Genomic DNA, 22286 nt, shown 5'->3' with positions numbered 1-22286 from the left:
TACAGATAAAATTCTAAATTAAAAAAAATATTTTTTAAGGAGTATATGTAGTCCTCAGTATTCTCAAAGAATGAAGCAAAATAATTGACAGAGATTGAAAGAAAAAAAAAAAAGGCAAGAGCTTGAAAATAGAAGTCTGTGTCTAGAGCTGTGGGGCATGTAATAGGGAATTTGAGATTAAAAGATTTTGAGTTATCAACTAGAGTTCTTTCTCCATGAGCCACTTTTACCCTTCTCCTAATCAAAATTTTTTCCATTCTTTAAGGCCTCAAATTACTTCCTGATAATTATCTTTCCATTTTTTGTGTCTTCCTGGAATTGTTTTAAAATTTTTTCTATGTCTCTTTGTATATTTGTTGTTCCTGCTAGATTATAAACTATTTGAAGGCAGGGACAGTTTCTTACTAACATAGCTTGGAATGATGTAATAAGTCCTTGTTAAATTGAATGTGGGAAGAAGAAAATTATAGAAACAGGAAGTTGTGGTTTTAAAAAAAATTACTGCTTTAGAGAGAAGGATTGGGATAGATGCAAGAATAAGAGGATAATAGGGATAAGGGTAGCAAGGATTTCAGATTTTGAGATTTTGAATATGCAACAGTTCCTAGTGATAACTTTATTGTGTAAGTTTTAGAGCAGAGTGAAATTCATTAGTATTTACGGAACTGTCAGGCTAAGACATCAGAAAAGTCATCTGCTTAAGATTATCATCAAGGAATATACAACCATATGATTAGTATTCTCATGTCATATAAAGTAAGATAAAGTATAAAAATAATTGTCGGCCTTCAACACTAGGATTATGATGATTTTCACTGTGATTAAAACTGAATTGATATTTTCCTGGTTTATAGACTTTTAGCCTAAATTTCTCTTATGTCAGCAGAGTTGCTGCTCCAAAATAAAACTACTCTTGTACCTTTGGGTACTAAAGGTCATTGTTGCTTCTAGTGTTGCAGGCTAATCTTTGAGAGGATTATGGCTCAGATTTTATAATGCCCAAGCACTGGGGGAGAAGGCTGTATATATAGACACATGTATACATACATACATGTATGTATATAGCTAATGAGGCATTTTAGACATGAATTTTTATAACTGCAATAATCATCTTTATGTTCCTTTCATCCAGTTAAGTTTCCAGTATTCTAAATTTCAAAGAACACAGTTTAAACTTCTCAATTGAAAAATAAGCCATCATTCACAGTTTCTTTTTGTTTTCTGCCTCTGCTTTTCTTAACTCATTACCTGTACCTGGGGAGAGCATTCTCTCTTTTATCCAAATACTAAGGATTCCCACTATTGAGAGTGATCTCAAATTAAACTGTTAGATTGAAAGTGACCATGAAAATCTTCTGATCTTTCCTTTCTATTTATTGAAGTATCTGGGGACCTTGATGATTTATTACTATTATCTGCTTAGATATTTCCTTTCTCCCTACTCCCTCTGATAAATTCCTATCTGTTATCCTGGCGCAGCTCAAAATGTCGCTTTCCACTAGGCAGAATTATTCCTTTCTACTTAATTACAATTCCTTCTTCCTGGACTCAAATCTTGGTTTCACTGCCTACTACAATATAACCTTGAGCCGTTAATAATCTCTCTAGGCTTTAGTTCCTTCATCAGAAAAATTGGGATAATAGTAAGTCTCTTTTAGGATTATGGTGAAGGTTAAAGGATGTAACAATTATAAGGTATTTAGAACAATACCTAGCACATAGCAAGTGCTGGATAATTAATATTACTTCATACTAGGCAGTTTTAAGTCCTGGAGTTTAAAGAAATAAAAGACACTGTACTTGCCCCCTAAGGACTTCAGGTGAAGTGAGAAAACAGATAATGAGTACAAATTATGCGATAATTAGTATTAAAAAGGTAAATTTAGGGTATTGTGGGAACACCTAGGATAAATATCTAACTCAAACTGGAGTCAAAGGTTCCTTTCAGGAAGTGACATCAGCACTCATCTGCCTTCATGGTCTTAACAGCAACTTATTGTTACCAGTTGCCAAATTGTTATCTATATCTAGACTTCAACATTTCAGAATTGTCTGTCTACTTACTATATTGTTCTGCTTGTGTGTCCTTCAGAATTCATAAATGTAAAATGTCTCTAAACTGACCTCATCATCGTTTAAGCCCTAAACATTTCTTAAAACTACCTCCTTTCCATTCATGCTACCTAGCTTTGTTTCAGATCCCCTCATCTTATGCTTAGACCATTGCCCTGAAATCTGCTCTTCAGGTATCTTCTAGAGCATTTTCTCTAAGATGTAAATCGACCTAAGTCCTTTTTTCAGCTTAAACTCCTTAGTGGTCTCTATCTTCTAACAGATAAAGTCTCCATTATCTAACTCCTATTTACCTCTCCCATCTGGACTCACCTCTCCCATTTGGACTCTGCCCTTTCTTATTCTCCATTCTCACCACATAAAGAGCTTTTTGTCTACACCTACCCCCACCCATGCTACACACACATACACACCCCACTTTGCTTTTATATTCTTTCTGTTCCTTTATGAATACTGGAATTAGATTCCAGTATCTTATTACCTCCCTTTTACCCAGCTGTCTCTTGCTTATCCTTTAAGACTTAGTTCTGCATTTCTTTTAGGAAGCCTTTCTTGAGCTCTGTGTCCCTAATCATCCTTACAGAGTTATGTGTCTTCTCTTTGTATGTCCATGATACTCTGTTCATATCACTGTGTTACTGTACTTATCACATGTTTGTTTGTTTGTTTGTTTGTTCGTTTTTTGCCAGTGTGACTCTTTTGCAAGATTTTGCGCTCCTAGATGCCAGTGGCCTATCTTGTACTCTTTTGTAAAACACAAGGCTAGGCTCATAATAGGCCCTGAATAAATATTTGATGGGTAGAGGGATGATGATTATGTGTTAATTTAGGCAAGCAGGGATGACAAGCATATGCCAGAGAGAAGGACTGTCCAGGTGCAGAAGCACAGAGGAGTAACAGTACTTAGTTTAGGAGTTCAGAATAAACTGAAGCATTAGGTGTGAGGTTGGGAATGTTAAGAAATTAGGCTAGACTGGTAGATAGGGCCCATACTGAAAGGTTTTCTTATGCCTTGGTAAGGAATATAGATTTTAACCTGAGGGCACTGGAGAGCCATTAAAGAATTTTAAACTGAGGAGTGACAGGTAGATTTACAGTACTCCAATAATTCTAAGATGACTGTATTACTTGCATTTTAATATCTCTGAAAACTGCAGTGCATCTTATAATTGATTGTGTCTTATAGTTCTCATAGGCAACATTTCTTTCCAGTGGCATTCAAAATAATGGTGCACGATACACTTCAAATTCAAAGACATACAGCATGTTTTATAAAGGTCATTCTGGCACCGTGTAGAGAATGCCTTAAGAGCAGAATAATAACTGTAAGAAGGGAGTATAGAGATAAAATGAACATAATCCAGAAGAGAAATTTGAGGTGGTAGAGGTGAAAATGCCATCCATTTAGTCATTTAGATATTGATTAAGTGCTTTCTATATGCCAAGCACAGTGCTAAGCATGAGGAATACATACCAGAATCATAAAAGAAATAAAGTTTCTGGATAGAGTTACAGATCATTATAAATGCTGATAAGGACTGCAAAGGAAGTAAAGCAGGGTTAGTGAGAGAGTAAACTAGTAGGGGCACATTAGATAAGGTGATCATAAAAGCCTTCTTTGAAGAAGTGGTATTGAGTTGAAATTTAAAAAATGAGGATAGCCTTCCAGATGAACAACTCTCCAAGTAGAAGAGCCAGATGCAAAAATCTTGGTGTAAGAAAGGAGAGGGAGGAAAAATTAAATTCAAGATTTTAGTCATATGCTCAAAAAACAAATCCACGTCGACTTTTATCCCATACTGTATGCAAAAAATTAAGTTCAAATGCGTTGTAGACTTCAGTGTAAGGGCTAGAACCATAAACCTTCTGTGAGAAAATATAAGAGAAAATCTTAGAGACCTTGGGTTTGACTAAGGTGTCTTAAATAGGACACAAACAAGTACAAATAATAATAGTCAATTAATTGAACTTTATCAAAATTTAATAATCGTGTTCTTCTAAAGCTGTTTTGAAAATAAAAAGGCAAGCTACCAAACAGGAAAAAATATTTAATACCTTTAGACACTAAGGAAATGCGAACTGAAACCACAATGAGATGCCACTACGTGCTCACCAGGATGGCTAAAATTAAAAAGATTGGTCATCCCAAGTATTTTCAAGGATGTGGAGCAATTAGAAACTCATATAGTGCAGATGAGAATGTAAAATAATATGACTACTTTGGAAAACAACTTGGCAGATTCTTAAAATTTAAACATTGACTTACTATACAACCCGGGTATTTATCTTTAAGAAATGAAAGCATATGTCCACACAAAGACTTGTATACTCAGGCTCATTCTAGCTTTATTTTTAATAGTAAAAAACTGGAAACAACCGAAATATCGACAGGTAAATGAATAAAAACATCGCAGTATGTCTGTATACTGAGATAGTGTTGGCCTGTAAAAAGGAATAATCTGTTGATGCACTTTTCAACTCAGATGAATCTCAAAATAATTATGCTGAATGTTAAAAGCAAGGCAAAAAAGATAAATGTTGTATGATTCCATTTATATAAAATTCCAGAAAATGCAAAACTAATTTATAGTGATAGGAAAACTAATTTATAGTGATAGGAAGTCGATGGGTGGTTGCCTGAGGGCAAGAGTTAAAGAGGGAGACATGAATTACAGAAAGATGCAAGGAAACTTTTGAGAATGTTGGCTATGTTCACTATCTTGATTGTGGTGATTCTTTGACAGGCATGTATGTCAAAATGCAGTAAATTGAACATGTCATGTATGTGCAACTTACTGTATGTTATATCTCAATAAAACTGGGGGAAAATAAAAAGTCATAGAAGCATCAAAGGACTTAGTCACCTTTGAATGTTGGTGGTAAGGAAATGAAATCAAAGCTGATTTTATGTTTTCTAGTTTGTACAGTGAATGGGTAGTAATGTCTTTCACCATGAGTAAGGTATGTTGTAGAGTAGCAGTTTTGTTTGGTGGGAGGAGGGACATAAAGTTCATGGGGAGATGTTCAATAACAGATATAAAAAATTATGAGAGGGATATGATGGTGTCAAGAAATCTCTGAAGAGTCAAGATATAAAATCTGAGCCAAGAAAAGAAGATCTAACAAAAATGTGAGAAGAAATGATCAGAGAGCTAAGAAGATATTCAGACAAGGGCAGTGTCCTAAAAGCTAAGGATATTGTCCTTGCCTAAATGATCGGCAATATTAGATGCTGAAGAAAAATTGAGCAAGATGAGGACCAAAAAGCATTCATTGAATTTTAGTAACAAAGAAGCCATTGGTAATCTTGGCAAGAAAAATTTTCGTGAACTAGTTAGATGATAGCCAGATTGCAGAAGGTTGAGGTGCAGGTAGGAAAGTTTAGACCACTGGATCTTTTCTAAATATTAGATTTGGAATGGCAGTGGGGGTGCGGGATAGGGTACACATGGGGCAGAGAAGGTGCAGTTAGAGGGAATATAGGATCAAGGAGTTGTTTTGAGTATGTATGTATAAGGTAGATCTGTAAGCATATGTTTTCTTATATGCCAAGGGAAAAGAGGCATCAAAGAGAGAGTTTGAAAATGGGTTGTGCCGTGGAACCCACCATTTGTGTTTAAAACCCTAATCCCTGATGTGATGGTAGTTGGAGTTGGGGCCTTTGAAAAGTAATTGGGTCATGAGAGTGGAGCCCCTGTCATGGAATTAAATGTCCTAATAAAGAAGAGGAAGAGAGCTAGCACTGCCCCCCACCCCCACCCCATTTTAAGGATACCACCAGAAGACAACTATCTGTAAACCAGGAATGGGGTCTTCATCAGAACTCAGTCTGCTGCCATCTTGATCTTAGATTTCGTCTTCAGAACTGTGAGAAAGAAATGTTTGTAGTTTAAGCTACTCAGTCTCTGATAATTGTTATAGCAGCCCACATTGATCAAAACAGGTTAAAAGATGAAAAAGAAAGAATAATCAGCAAAACCAGATTCCTTTAGAAGCAGGTTGAAGTGGGTCTTGGTAGTAAGAAGGCAAGATTGGTCTTAAACAAAGAAGATAAACAGAGGTACAGCAAAGGTATAAAGATGAGTCAGGATCAAATACTCAGCATTGAGTGAGATAATGAACTTAAGTTCTACAGGAATTAACCAAGGTTGTTTGAGTTAATCTTTTAAATATTCAAATTTTTAATATTATACAAGTAATTTAACAACATTGAAAGTGTTTTAAAAAGAAAAAGTGACCTACAGTTCTACCATATTAATGTAGATTTCTGTTTTTCTTATTCTCATCAAAGCTTTAACTTAAGGAAGTAAATACACATGATCAGATCTATATCTCAGAAAGATAAATCTGACAGTTGCATAGAAGCAAGGCAAGGTTATGGATGAAGCGTAAGCCTTGATCATGCAGAATGGAAAGATGGAGATCAATTCAGAGACACAGAAAGAAGAACCACAGAATTTGGGGCTTAGGGAAGAGAGACAGAAGCATTTGGTTTATAAGAGTAATTAGATGCAATTTACCTTGTAATTGATGCAAGTAATCAATGCTCATCTCATCCCAACCCACCTTTACATCTTTGGTAAAGACCAGTCTTTCCTCCGGACTGCTAAGGCCCACCCCCAACTGGCTTCTGAAGAAACCTTGTTTCACCAGCTATTCTTTCTTTACCCTCTTATAACCATTTTTCAGATTCTTTCTCTTTGATGGCTATAACTGTCTGCTTGTAATAGCCAAGCAGTACTCAGAAAGTTATGCTATGCTTGGTGATTTTATTATTGCAAATCAGAAGCCCCCTAACTAAATGGTAACTTCTAGGAGGGAGGAAGTGGGGATATGTTCAGAGAGAGTTTTGCTTCTGATAAAGGCTGAATAAGTTCCTTTGTATTCCTTTAATGATAAACTTGACAGCAGTTCTTACAGGATAGTGTAATTTGAACAGGATGGGAAGGGAACACTTCTGCAAAGTTTTAGTTGATCAGTTTTTAATTTTTTCTACATCGTGGCACTTTAAGTAATGTTCAGTTAACGGTTATAGAATGACTAGTTTTCAGAATATATTAAAGTTCAGAAAAGTATATTTCATAATCAGTAACTAAAATTTCACCTTAACATTGAAGTTGCTGAGGAAGGAGTAACAACAGTATCAATCACATCACTATCAATATAAGTTAATTTAGGTTTGTAATTTCTAGACATAGTAAGTTGAGGTTGATATGCCATTTGAGATATTGGTAAAAGAATGGTAGTTATTTTTTATATGTCGTTCAAGAGAATGCAGAAAATTTAAACACAACTGAAACAATTCCATTACATGCGAAAGGCAGAGATTATGTATTCATGAATTATACATATATAAAGAAATATGTACATATGGTTTGAACAGTGCCAGTAATTTGTTGGTGTTTAGTGAATGGAAGACCCACAGGTTATTTAACTCCAAGTGAGTTACAGAAGACTTATTACTCTTAATGCAAATTGTGACCCTAATCAAAACAAAATCTTCAAATAATTGCACAAACACTTCATTTTTTTATAGTTACTATGTTATTGAGTAAACTTCATAACTTTCTCAGTAGTTGGAAACCTTTATGTTGAATAATAAAAAGAAAGTCATTGTATACAGTCCTTGAATGACCAAGATGTCAAAAGATGTCTTTTTAGAGTAAATATCTAGGATGAGAATAGAGAGTCTACTTAGAGTGATCAAAACTATGAGACATACACTGCCATTTAATAGTGAAGATGAACAATCCTCCTATAGAAAACTTGAAAGCATTTGAAGAATTAAACAGTAAACTGCAGAACTTGGAAACATTGGTGATGTGTTGATTTTTTAAAACTTCTATTGTAAAATATACATAACACAAAATTTACCACTTTAACTATTTTTACATGTATGGTTCAGTGGCATTAAATACATTCATATTGTACAACCACCATCCATCTTCAGAACTCCTTAATCTTCCCAAACTGAAACTCTGTACCCATTAAACAATAATTCCACATTTGCTCTTTCCCCTCCCTAGCCCCTAGCAACCACCATTTTTTTTCCATTTCTATGAATTTGACTATTCTAGGTACTTGGTATAATTGAAATCATACCATATTTGTCCTTTTGTGTCTGACTTATTTCACTTAGAATAATGTCTTTAAGGTCTATCTATGTTATAGTATGTTTCACAACTTTATTCAGTTTTTTAAGCTGATTATATTCCGTCATATGTACATACCACATTTGGTTATCCATTCATCTGTCAATGGACTTTGAGTGGTTTTCATCTTTTGGCTATTGTGAATAATGCTGCTATGAACACAAGTGTACAAATAACCTCCACTCCCTGCTTTCATTTCTTTTCGGTATATATAATATACCTAAAAGTGGAATTGTTAGATCACATGGTAATTTCATGTTTAGTTTTTGAGGAACAGCTAATACTGTTTTCCACAGGACCTGCAATATTTTACATTCCTACCAGAAATACACAAGGATTCCAGTTTCTCCATATCCTTGCCAACATGTGTTATTGGGGGAGGAGTTGTGGGGTTATTTTTTTTGGTTTTTTGTTTGTTTGTTTGTTTGTTTGTTTGTTTTTTAGATAATAGCTGTCCTAATGGGTGTGATTGAGCTCTTTTGAGATGAGGTTTGGGACACTGGAAGAGAGCATGGGAAGTAAATTGAATACTATATGTTTTTTATGTAGTGGCTAATGGTTTTTGTGTATAACAAAAGTTTTTTGTTTTTTTGTGTTTTTTTTTAATTTCAAAAACCAGCTGTTGGTACAGCAAAAGCAATAAGTGCCTGTGTTAAAAAAGAACAAATATTTCAAATTAATAATCTAACTTTAACCTTAATGAAATAGAAAAAGAAAAAAAAACTAAACACAAAGCTAGCAGAAGGAAGAAAACATAAAGATTAGAGATAAATGAAGAGATGAATTAAGAATTAATGAAACCCAAAGTTTTTACTAGATCAAACTTTGACAAACATTTAGCTAGAATGACTAAGAAAGAAGGAAGGAAGACTTAACAATTTCCATCCTATAGTCCTATTGAAAAATGGGCAAAGGACTTGAATAGATATTTCTCCAAAGAGGATAATAAATGGCTAACAAATCCAGTAAAAGAGTCTCATTAAGGAAATGCAAATCAAACATCACAGTGAGGTAGCACTTAAGGCTCACTAAGGTGGCTATAAGTTTTTGTTTGTTTGTTTGTTTGTTTAATAACAAAAATAACAAGTGTTGACAAGGATGTGGTGAAACGACCCATCATACGTTGCTGGCGGGATTGTAAAATAGTGCAGCTGCTGTTTATTGGTTCCTCAATAAGTTAAGCATAAAATAACCATGTGACCCAGCAGTTCTCCTAGTTATATACCCAACAGAATTGACAGAGATGTTCAAATGAAAGCTTATGCGCAAATAGCCGAAAGGTGGAAACAACCAATTGTCCATCAACGGAAGAATAAATAAACAGAATGTAATATATTCATATTATTCAGCCATAAAAAGAATAAAATACCCATACATGCTGCCACATAGATTAACTTTGAAAACATTGGGCTAAGTGAAAGAAGCCAAACACAAAGAATATTTTGTATGATTCCTTGTATATAAAATATTTGGAATAGGCAAATGTATAGAGATCAGTGCAGATTAATGGTTGACAAGGGCTGTGGAGAGGAAGGAAGGAGTGGAGAGTAGTGACTGCATAATTAGTACAAGGTTTCTGTTTAGGGTGCTGAAAATGTTCTGGAACTGAATAATGGTGATGGTCGCACAACATTGCGAACATATTGAATGCCACTGAATTGTTCCTTTTTAAGTGGTTAAACTGCTAAGTTTTTTACATTATGAGTATTTTAACGCAATTTTTTTTAAGCTGTAATACAACAGGAAGTCACCTGTTTGGTAGACTAGCACTACATCTGATGACCAGTGATATTAGCATAATCGGGGGTGAGGGGAGTATTGTGCTTTGTAATATGTGAAAATTTTCCTAGGAAGTTAAAAAAAAAAGTACAGTAGATTTCCCCCATCCTTTCTCCTGAGTCATTCGGTCTCAGGTAGGTTCTAGGAATCTCTGTATTGAAGAGCGTTTAAGATAATTATGATACAGGTGGCCCCCAGTTTTACTTATTCATGTTAAAAATGCCATGTTATACCATCATGTATGAAACACTCTAGGATGCCAGATATTTTAGGCTCTGTACATAAAAGCGTTACTTGGTGCTTTTATAAAGATAAGCAAACAAACATGAGATCGGCCAAATTTAAAAGTTAGATTTTCTTGTGTGCGTATGAGAAAACTGAATCCAAAAATTCAGAACTTATCTATTGCTAAATCTTTAAATAAACTTGCCCCTTGAATAGATGTGGCTGTTTTATCTTGTGACTTTGAATCTTCCTGACCACTCCAACATACCCATCACATATTTATTGCAGTCCTTCTAATGTATAAATTAAGAAAACAGAGGTTACTTTGTATACTTACGGTTTACTAATATAAAATATCATGCTAAGATTTAACATTTATGGTTTCTGGATTACAAATTAAATTTCAACAGAACTCGAGCTATTTCTAAAAATCAATGACATGGGGATTTGTGGTTTAATTTGAAGTACGACTTTGATTTGTGCTTTAAAGCTGCTTTGTGTGGAAAGCGAATCATTTAGGTAAAGAATGAGTCTGGCTACTATTAAGCTACTTAGTTTCTCTATAAGTCTGTTTTCATGAGATTCAATTTTGAGACAATAATATTGTATGCTGTATGCCAGGGAGAGCAATTTGCTTACTAGTTCCAAAAACTGATGGGCTTAATTTTTTAAACTCCAGTATTTGGGAAATATTTTGAAGTTCGATGTAAAATATTTTTCTTAACCATTTTTAGGCCAACCAGGCATTCGAGAAGCTATTTCCATGTCCTGTATAACCAATGGAAGTGGTGCGAACAGAAAACCAAGTCATACCACATCTGTCTCAATTGCAAGAAAAGAAACTCTTTCATCTGCTGCTAAAAGGTATCCATGGGCGCGGGGCAACATTATAAAATTGTCTGAATGTGATAACTCAGTCTCCTTTTGAAATGAATATGAAATAGAGTTTATGGAATTCAAGTGAGCATGTCCTTTGAATTCTTTAACTTTAAATATAGACACATTCAGCCTATCCTCACACAGTTTACATTCATTGTACCTATTGAGTTGTGTGAGGCAGCTTTTGGTTATTAACTAAAGAAAGCAGTTTCATTTCCTGGTTTTGTTTCTTTTTAACAAGCATTTGTTGATGAGATAAGCATGACTATATTTAATGAAATTACATAAGTGAATTTTCCATAGCAAGTGGTATATTTGATATAGCATGCTTGTTTGCTTACTTATTTATTAAAGTAGTGTAGTTGACATATAATACTATATTAGTTTCAGATGTACAATATAGTGATTTGATATTTATATACCTTAGGACATGAACACCACATTAAGTCTTGTAACCATCTGTGACTGTACAAAGTTATTATGACATTATTGACTGTATTCCCTATGCTGTACTTTATATCCCTGTGTTTTATTTTGTAACTGGAAGTTATACCTTTTAGTCCCCTTCACTTTTTTCACCCAACTTCCCACCCTCTTCCCTTCTAGGAACCATCAGATTGTTCTCTGTATCTATGAGTCTTGTTTTTATTTTTATTTTTTTTTAATTCTACATAAAAGTGAAATAATCATTGTATTTGTGATTCTCTGATACAGCATTTTTAAAGAAGAAATACAATCTTTGATATACATCTACATTAATGGGAGGTTAAACACTATTATGACTTTTATTCTTTAACCGTGACTGTAAAATTAAGACTTAATTCAAAATATAGTACTGTGCTGTGTGTATGTGTATTGGGATGGAGGACAGGAAGGCAGTGAAAATACAGTAATATAAAAATTTCTGTGGATTACAGATTTACATTCTATATGTTCTTTTTATCAATTAATTAATTTAATCTTCTGTTTAAGCAAAATTGTTTTAGTGTAATTCCTAGCAAATTATTCCATTGTGGAGTTGGAGAGACCACAAGAGATCAACTGCTAATCTTATAACTGTTTTCAAAGAATGATTGAGGACCTTAAGTAATAGAATAATATTTAAAATGTACTGATGAAAAATGATTGCCTCAATAAACTAATGCCAGTGACTGAATTATTTATCAATGAGGATTTATAGATGTTAACCAAACATTTAGCCACAGAAATGGTGAAGAAAAGCCCCTACTAGAATTCAGTCCTTGAAGTCATTTTCATTACAGGATCTAGACTTTCTCCTCTAAAGCATGCCAAAATTTATTACCTGCTCTACTTTCAGTGAAAAAAAAAAAAGAAGAAGAAAGGACAAATTATAAGAAAACAAATACATGGTGGAAATTTTTAATACAGTTCTTAATCAACTTCCAGTAACAGTTTGGATTCAGACCATTTTCTTACATAGCTGTAGTTCTGTGCTGTGATCGATATTATGCATGATAATGACTCCACCCACAGTCTGAAACCAACTGATTTTGTTATTTTATGATGCAGGAGCTTGTAGTATTATGCTTTTAACCTAGGAGGAAACATTCTTTTAGGTTATTCTGAGCCCACATAAGACTAGTGACCTATGCATTCAGGATAGTTTGAAGAACAGCAGGAAGTAATTTAACTGTTATAAATTTCAAAGTTAACCTGATATTTTTGAGGAAGAACTGTACTTCTTGGTACAGACTTTAAAAAATTGAACATGAAGTAGACAGTCAAGGGCCAGTCTGAAGGTATCAGAACTGAATCAAATTAAGAAACATCACTGTCAAAATTATAATTTAACATTTTAAGCTATTATATAAATTGTATATATACTATGTATATTTGTTTAAAATGTTCTTAAACACACTTCCTTGTAGATTATGCACCTTATAATCAGATTACAAAATGTCCTTTGATTAAGAAGTGTAGGCAGTAGTTTTCTGCCTTTTCAACTCTGGAATTCAAGTCTTGATTCCATCTGCTTTGTAGTATTGTCAAAAGTGTTTGTGCAACATAAAGATTCTTATCCAGTGTGTTTGAGAATGGTACATGCTTCATTAATCAAGAGTCAAAGTGCGGAATCCCAAGAATTTATACATAAATATTTTAAATATTTTGTTTTAACATAAAATATTCACATATATTCATTTGTCAATTTGAATGAGCCTCCTATCACCTTCTAAGTATGCATCTCTGATTAGATTCCTTGCTATTCCTAGACTATCTTGCATAAAATACACCCATAAAATCATTTTTTAATAATTTTCAGTTTCATTTTTTAAGAGAGTAAGAAATTTAAAATGCTTGCACAACAATATGAATTAATACCCATATCTTTCTCTTTGATTTTTTTCCCCCAACCTTTTATAATTGTCTCATGTACACAAAATTTAACAGTATTTTCTTTTAGTAACTCATTTTTATGGAGTCTTTCCAGAGCATTCAACTGAGTTGTCATAGAAATTATAATTCTCTGTTCTATGTATGTTTTGTCAATTTTCTTTGTATTAACTTAAAATAACAAGTACAACTGGTGGAAACAGATTCAGGGAAGAAAACACAGTTGACTCTTGGTAAGTTTAATACTCAACTAGTGGGAGCAGAAATATATAGAAGAAACAGAAGGTAGAGAATAACCTACTAAACATGAGCATTCAGTGTGCTTTGGGTGTCAGTATATTTAACAGATGTAATGGAAAGTTTCACTAATGCTCTGATTTGAGTAGGTTGAAGTTAGTAAGAGATCTGTTGTCCCCCCAAATGTACCAAGATGGCAAATGCCTTAGAGTAGTGGTCCCCGACCTTTTTGGCACCAGAGAGCAGTGCTCCTATGAGAATTTAATGCCTGATGATCTGAGGTGGAGCTGAGGCGGTAATAGTGCTGGGGAGCGGCTGCAAATACTAATGTAGCTTTGCTTGCCCCACCACCCCCCACACACACACAAGGCGCTCACCCCCTGTCGTGAGGCCTGTTCCTAACAGACTTCAGACCAGTACTGGTTGGGTCCGTGGTTCCGGGGTTGGGGACCCCTGCCTTAGAGGTCTTTTTGGTCCTTAGGGGCAATCTTCATAGATACATTTACCTTAGGATTCTTATAAATTCTTCACTGAAGATTTTAACAGCTTCCAGAATTTTCAGAGAAATGTCTTTATTATTGAACGAGAGCAATACAAGTTATATTAGCCGTATGATTTAGGATTTCTGAATTATATAATAATTACTTTTTCCATCATTTGATATTATCTTTTTTATTTGTTGAAATATATGTTGTTCCATGTTATACTTTATTTTACAGTGGTACAGAAAAAAAGAAAGAAAAACCACAAGGACAGAGAGAAAAAAAAGAGGAATCTCATTCTAATGATCAAAGTCCACAAATTCGAGCATCACCTTCTCCCCAGCCCTCTTCACAGCCTCTCCAAATACACAGACAAACTCAAGAAAGCAAGAATTCTACTCCCACCAAAAGGTTTTAACTGATCCCAAGTACAGAGCTAGGGAACAGTTGTAATGATACCTAAATTCTGTGAGAAAAAGTTGGCTGTCCATGGAGTCTAAGAGAAAGCCTGGTGGCTTTTTCCCCTCCTCCCGTTTTGTTGCTATAATCTATTTTTTTTTTTTTTAGCATATTGGGAGGTGAAGATCTAAAGTCAAAATTCCTCAGTTAAAACTGGGGGAAAAAAATTAAATCATAAACAGTTTGATGAAAGGAAGGCAGAAATAACCTACTCTAAAACCAAAACAATATTTTTATGATAAATTATAGAATTTTAAAAATTTCTATATAACTATGCACGAATTTATAGCCGTGGGTAGAAAATTGCCATATGTAATTATCCTCTCCGTATTTTGGCATCATTACAACCTTCAACTTGCAAGGGTCCCTCTCAACAAATGGCTCTTCATTGTGACTGCGTCTCAGTTTCAATTTTGGGTTTTGGGAGGATAAGTTCTTGCTTGAGTAGAGAAATGAATCCATTTCACCTGGTCTTTTCTATGCTAAAGGCTTGCTTGAGGGCTTCTCTCTGTGTCTGTAATAATTAATATTTAAAAGTTGTGAGAGGGGGAGAAGGGAGACATTCTAACAATGTGTGTGAGCCTAAATTGGGGATCTAAACCTGCATGCTGAGAGTTCAGTGCTACAGCTGCCTTTTAATCAAATATTAGACCAGCTTAATAAAATTAGCCTGATTACAGCTGGATGATTAGGTATAGATATGTTTTATCACCATACTTCCACTTTGAAATCTTAGGAAAATATTAAACCATTCCCAGAACTGGCTAGGATTTTAGTAAAATAAATGACAACCATTCCTAAAAGATTTATAATATATTTTTATTTGACCAGTTTACTATTTTGTCTCAAATCTCTAATGGAAATTTGGGAAAACAAAACAACCCTTCATTTCATTGATGCATGTTTAACATTTAAAATGCTTTGTCTGTGTTTTTCACGCAGATTCTTATGCTATCTAAATGGTTTGTAATTCTCCTGCCTGTTCTCATGTGGAGTTTTTCTTGGATGTAGCTCATTAACGTTATGCAACTTTGAAGTGTGTATGGTTAAAGGTGGCTTTTTTTTTTTTGGTATAATCAATCTCTTTAAGGTTCTGATTTGACTTGATATCTTCTTTGTCCGAGATCTTTTTTTCAGCTTCTTAAGGTCTCTTGGAAATGTGCTTGTCATTCTAAATTGCTCTTTGGATATACTATTGCAAGAAGTCTTGAAGACTGGATGAGTTGTAGGATAATTAGCAATGCAGCCAAAAACTCATTTATAAATCAAAAAATTTCAGTCGTAAATATGTGGAATTAGTCTGGTCATGGGTAAAATTGTCTCTAAAAGGTAAAAACAAGAGTTTTAGTCCCACAATTTAGTTAGAAATTATCATTTGTACTATATATAATGAGGACATAAAAAATGAAAATAATAGCCTTTTAATGACACAAAAAAGCACAGGTTTTTTTTTTTTTTTCACAGATTCACACAATGTCACAAATTATGAGAAATAGTGTTGCTTAGAGATTTAAGCAAATGGGTTTTTTTCTATTAACAACTAAAGCATAAATTTTTTTAATCAAATAATATTTGTTCTAATGAATCTTGTGAATATAGTGAAAATTATAAAACAGTAATTGCCTTGCTTAACTCCTTCACTCATCCAGGAAGAACCTTTCAACTAATCTTTCCTTCTTTTCTGGATTAGCTTTAAGGAAATGTTTATTGCTGCTTTTATGTTCTCTTTAAACTGTCAGTTATATGTCACTGTCACTCGTAGAATTTTTCTCTAAGAAATTGATATGTTTCTTGCAGCATAAAACGACCAACGGCTGAAAAGTCACATAATTCATGGGAAAATTCAGATGATAGTCGTAATAAATTATTGAAAGCAGTTTCAACATCAAAATTAATATCAAGAGTTATAAAAAATACAGACAAGTAAGTATTAGACTTTCTCAGTTAAAACTAAAAATTAATTATGTGACTGCCATGTTTGCATGTACAATTAAATGTCTGGTTTGAATCATTCTTTTTAAAAAACCCATATTATAATTTATCTTCTCAGTGTTTTTTTTCTTTTAAGAGTTCTAAGAAGGATGGTGTCTTCCAGGAGTTAATGCTCCTCGACTTACATAATAAAGCTCGTTGATCCCATAAGATTTGAGTATTTTTCCTTTCATAAGTTCTTTCTGTGCTTTCACTACTTATGTAATTTTATGGAATATGCATTGTTTTATAAAATAGTATATATTAGTAGTTGAGACTAGTGAGAAACTTTAAAATGCTAAAGCTTTTAAAATCACTTCTAGAGCTTTATCTGTGTTATGGCCTAGGCATTGAAGCTTTTACAACTTTAGGTGGTTCTAATGGTCACCCAAATAAAATTATAAAATAAATGTCTTTGAATTCCTTTTGTAGGCATAAAGATGTCATCATCAATCAAGGTAAATGAAAAATGCTTTTTTAAAAAAATATTTATGTTGCTTTTCTACTTCAGTTAAATTTTTGCTGATTGATAAGAATATTGACTTTTTATTCAGTATACTTTATTAGCTCATAGTAATGAAAGAGAAGTACATTATTATAATCATTTAAGAAAATGCCCAGTTTTTATTGTAAGATATGTCATTTTTGTCTCAACCAGCAAAAATGTCAACCCGTGAAAAAAACAGCCAAGGTAAGAATAAGCTACACAGTTGGTTGCCTTCTAAGTTAATTTCTTACTGGATCTCTTATCTGGCTTTTCATTATTGATACTACTAAAGGAAATATGGTAATTTGAACTAGTGAATCCAACTACTTTTCTAAAAATTTATCTTATTTCTGTGAGTTTTGAAGATTCAGAGTTAACAGTAGAAATAAATACATTATTACAAAAAGATATAAAACACTAAAGGGAATTTCTCCATTTTTAAAAACAATAAAAGTTGTACTTAGAAAAGCCATTTAAAAGATGGATAAATTTTAACTCAGTTTCCTGTCTTGCCAACTTCATTGCAAATAATCACTCATTTCTTGAAGCTTAGACTGAAAATATAATGAGTCTAGCAAATCCATTTTCTCTTAAATTTTTTTTTATATTAATTGTAATTTTTGGCTACTTGCTGTTGTTGGCTTGTTCTGACCAAAAGAAGGAGAGCAGACTTTCTATAAATGTGTGTTTAATTTAATTGCAAAGTAGGTAAGTTTTATACATTAGTTTTACATTCTCCTCAGATTGCTTGCAAATTTAAAGCATGCTGTCTAAATGAAAGCATGTTCTTTCTGTGCATGCTTTTTACAGTTCATTTCTATTTGTCATAATTATTTTCTGGGCTATTATATATTAACAATGTGATTAAAATTTTTGTTGGAGATTTAAATTGATACCTATGGATTTTTACTTCTTCCTTTGGTTCTAATAAGAAAAATATTTATAATCGTCTTTGAATTATTTATTTTTACATAGAAATTTTTAATGAAGTTGATTTTAGCTGGCATTTTTCTCCTTTAGTCGATCTTATTTTTTTCCCTCTTTTATAATTAAATATACGTCAAATAATGGTTGAAATACTTTAAGGAAAAAATGATATTTTATTTACAAAAACAACCCTTACTACGGTATATCAAATTTTTTTTAAAAAAACAGATGTAGTGATATGTATGGAAAGAGCAGTGAATGGAGAATCTCTGTGTTTAGTGTTTGGTCCTGGCTTTTCTAGATAATAGTCTTGTGACCTAGGCAAAATGACAATGTGAGCATTTTCTAATCTGAGAATATTGGGTAAATGAGAAAGAGCTGCCTGCCTCTTTCTCATATTGTGGTATAGTTTTTGGAAGGAAAAAGGAACTTAAGATTAGTATATAAGTGAGTGGTTTGTGTTGGTGACAGTTTTCAAAAATATTCAGGTATGTAGGTAAACACATGTTTTTAAAAGGAGTGGCTCTTGTTACGGACGCATCACGAAGCAGGACTTTAGCCTGTGTCTTGGAAGAAGGAAGAAAGAAAAGCTAAAAAAGGTTATAGAAAAATAAGTTAAATTCTACTTAACTTATTTTGAGAATTTTAACTCAAAAAGATTGTCCCAGATGTTGGAATTTAATGTCGAATATTGCTTGCATTTAGCCTTATTTTTGGATTTTGAGTCTGTTCTTTTGCCATTTTAATCAGCTATATTCTATCTGCAGCAGGCTCTTATTGCTAGAGTATACCTTCAGGGAGAACCTTTGTGCTTCAGCCTGTTAGGTAGGTAAGGATAGTTTAGGAGATAAGTGAGGTAAAGAAATAAGGAACACAGGGAATCTATGAAGGATAGCTTGAGCAAATAGGTAAGAGGCATCTACTGAAATAAAGAACATTTGAGGAGGAGTAGATGTATAGAAAAGAATAAGAGTTTGGTTTTGGACAGTTATACTTGAGTTGTCTATAAGACTTAATCTACTTGTAGAGATGTGTAGCAAGCAACATAGTGCAGATGTTAAAACACATGTATTTTGGAATCCAGAGACTGGATTCACCATTACTTAGTTATGTGACCTTGAGGTTACTCTACTTTCTTAAGTCTTTTATTTTTCTCATTTATAATTGAGACAATAATAAATCCTCAAAAGATTACTGTAAAAAATAAAGATAATGAAATGTTTAAACATAATTCTGGCACAAATAAATTTGATATATGAGTCTGGCTGTAAAACCTTGCACTCAAATGTGTAGAGGAAGATGAAAGATGATTATTAAATAGATGATCTTCATTTGACATTGTAGATATATTTTTAAAGTTTGGTATTCATTTCACAACACATTTTTTATATACTTTATTAATCTAAAATATGTATGTGTCACTTTTGGAGAGTCTTTTAAAAATATGACTTACTGATTTTTTTAGCTCTTTTTTAACAATGACAAGTGTGACTTACTCCCAGCCATCTGCTTTGATTTGGGAAGAAGCCAGTTTACATTTGGTACATTTAGGTGAGTGGTAGGAGGAAAAACTTTACCTCAAGGGCCTGTGACCTTCAGCCACAATAGAGTAGGAGAAGAGCTGTAAAACTGAATGTTCTTATCAACACTTAGGCAGAAGAAAGGAAAGCATGGGTAAAAGCAATGGGAGGTATAATGGAATGTACACAAGGCAATTTCTAAGGCTGGGTGTGGGTGGAAGGACAGGTTATATCACTAAAAAGAGGCTCTTACTGACTTAGATCTTTATCTACATTCAAATCCCAGAAGTCTAAACCCTTTTCATTACTTTTTTCCCTAGTTCTAGTGGATCTGCTGTCATCATGGGAGAAATAAAGACTTAACACATCAAGTTAAACTGAATTTTTCCTGTAGGACTATTTGTTGTTAGATGTAGCAGTTAGGTTCTAGTACAATACTATTTATTTGGTAAGTTATTGATTAAAAAGTTTTTTGAACTAACTTGGGGGACTATAAGCACCTTTTATAAAATTATCTATTGGGCAAAATAAATAACAGTCTGACAAATTTTTAACAAGCAAAATGAGTACAGCGAATAAGCTCTTCCTTAACTGTTAAGTTATCAAACATATGACAGTTTTTAAATATGGAAAATAAGTGTCACATGTCCTCATTTCTAGGGCAGAACCTGAATGCCCTCAAATTACTACATGGTACTGGTTTGTTTGGTTTGTTTGGGTTTTTTTTTCCAAAAAGATTTGAATAATCTTAAATTATTTTTCCCTTGTAGCATCTTAAACTTGTGCTGTTTAGAACTGGCACGTAATTTAATTGATCATTGTTGAGAATCTGAATGACTCAAATCCCTACTGGAGAGAAGCCTGCTTAATTGAGGAAAAGGGAACTCATCAATCAACCAAATCATACTCTTCTGCTTACTACAGGTCTATTTAGATGGAAGAATATCTGTCATAATATCTTAGAATCTGAGAAGTAAATGACTATTTCTTATTAGCTACCTAGCTACCCATCTAAAAATGGCTTCAAATGAAAAATACTTAAAAGTCACATTGAAATACATACTGTCCAAAATCCTTTGGTAATTTATTGTAACCAAACAGTTGTTCAAATAACCAAAAAATATAAAATCATTTACAGAATTGGAGAAAAATAAATAATCTTGTCATTTTAAAAGCTATCATGGTTCTAATATGTTTCTTTATTGTTCTTTATCAGATACACACTTTAAACATTCATTCATTTAACAAATATTTATTGAGTGCTTATTTTGTCAAGACATGTCCTAGGCACCCAAATTCAGCAGTTGCAATGTCTGAATTCAGTGGAACTTATATTCTCCATGTAAAAAACATTTAATAAATACATAATATGTCAAGAAGTGATGCATATTGGCAAAGAATAAGGAGAGTAGAGAATTGCTATTGTATAGAGAGTGTTTAGGGAAGACAATTCTGACAAAGTGATATTTGTGCTACCTAAAGGAAGTGAGTGAAATATGTGGCTATCTGGAGAAAAGAATTTCACAAGCAGAGAAAACAAAGTCCGTAAACCCTGAGACAAGCAAGCACTTTCTTGCTGTGTTAAGCAACAGCGAAGAGGTCATTTATCATAGTGCGCATTCAATTTTGTTTTTGTTAGCTATTACATTTATAAAATACGGATTCATTCTAAGCAATAGAAGCTTCATTAGGCTTAGGAAAGGAAAGCAAAGTGGTATAGTGGAAAGAGGATAATTATTAGACCTAGTTAGGGGTGAAATGAGTCTGTTTCTGTTTTATTTATTTTGTTCTTTAGATTCCACATACAAGTGAAATCGTGGTATTTGTCTTTGACTTATTTCACTTAGCAGAATACTCTCTAGGTCCATCCATATCATTGCAAATGGTAAGATTTCATTTTTCTTATGACCGAGTAATATTCCATTGTATATATGTACCACATCTCCTTTATACAGTTGTCTGTTGATGGGCACTTAGGTTGCTCCCGCATCTTGGCAATTGTAAATAGCGCTGTAGCAAACATAAGGGTGCATACACCTTTTCGAATTAGTGTGTTGGTTTTCTTTGAACAAATACCCAGAAGAGGAATGGCTGAGTCATAAAGTAGTTCTATTTTTAATTTTTTGAAGAACCTCTAAACTTTTTTATAGTGACTATACCAATTATAGCAAGTCTCTTAAAAGTTTTGTGTGTCTTATATTGTTGAAATAGATTTCTATCTTTTCCCAAAGAAAGACTTTTTTAGGCAGTAAAAATAATCTAAAATGTTTAAGCAAACTCCCATATCTGATATTTTCAAGTAATTTTATGACAATCACAGCTGTAAACAAAACAGCAAAGAGAAATCTGATTAACTGAGGTTTGGATTCAAGAAAGTAGTTAACTGTAGGTTGGTTCATTATAGTAATTAGTATAAGAATTGATTAGCTGATGTGTAAGACTTGGTTATGTCTCCATTGTAAGCTCCTAAGGGGCTAGATTCACATCTTTTACATCTTCATTGTGCATCCTCACGCCACCCCCACCTCCATGTAGTTAAGAATTCAGTAAAATTTACCAGCCAGTTGAACTCTGTCTATAGAACCAAGAAAATTAATGTAGTGTTTTCATACTTGGTCAGAATTTTCAGACCCAGGTTTTTGTCCTAGCTAATAAAACTAACTACATAATATTTGGCAAGTCTCACAACTAGGAATTTTTAAATCTATAAAATAAGATTAGTTTATATTCTCCTGAATTCACT

The 22286-nt window shown here is 33.3% G+C and overlaps 1 protein-coding gene across 3 annotated transcripts in view; it reads left to right on the top strand.

Annotated features, from left to right (window-relative positions):
• Nucleotides 1–22286, top strand: part of EML4 (echinoderm microtubule associated protein like 4) — a 133260-nt gene that overhangs the window by 62487 nt on the left and 48487 nt on the right. For 2 of the 3 annotated variants that reach the window (XM_011361360.2, XM_011361358.2), the window contains exons 3-7: nt 10964–11093; nt 14417–14590; nt 16436–16561; nt 17042–17067; nt 17268–17300. In XM_011361360.2, the coding sequence (XP_011359662.1) occupies nt 10964–11093; nt 14417–14590; nt 16436–16561; nt 17042–17067; nt 17268–17300 (489 nt within the window). The remainder of the gene's footprint in view (nt 1–10963; nt 11094–14416; nt 14591–16435; nt 16562–17041; nt 17068–17267; nt 17301–22286) is intronic. The other variant, XM_011361359.2, reaches the window with a different exon arrangement.

Source organism: Pteropus vampyrus, unplaced genomic scaffold (assembly GCF_000151845.1).
Source record: "Pteropus vampyrus isolate Shadow unplaced genomic scaffold, Pvam_2.0 Scaffold66, whole genome shotgun sequence".
NCBI classification, from domain to species: Eukaryota; Metazoa; Chordata; class Mammalia; order Chiroptera; family Pteropodidae; genus Pteropus; species Pteropus vampyrus.
This window is presented reverse-complemented; position numbering and strand designations above follow the sequence as displayed.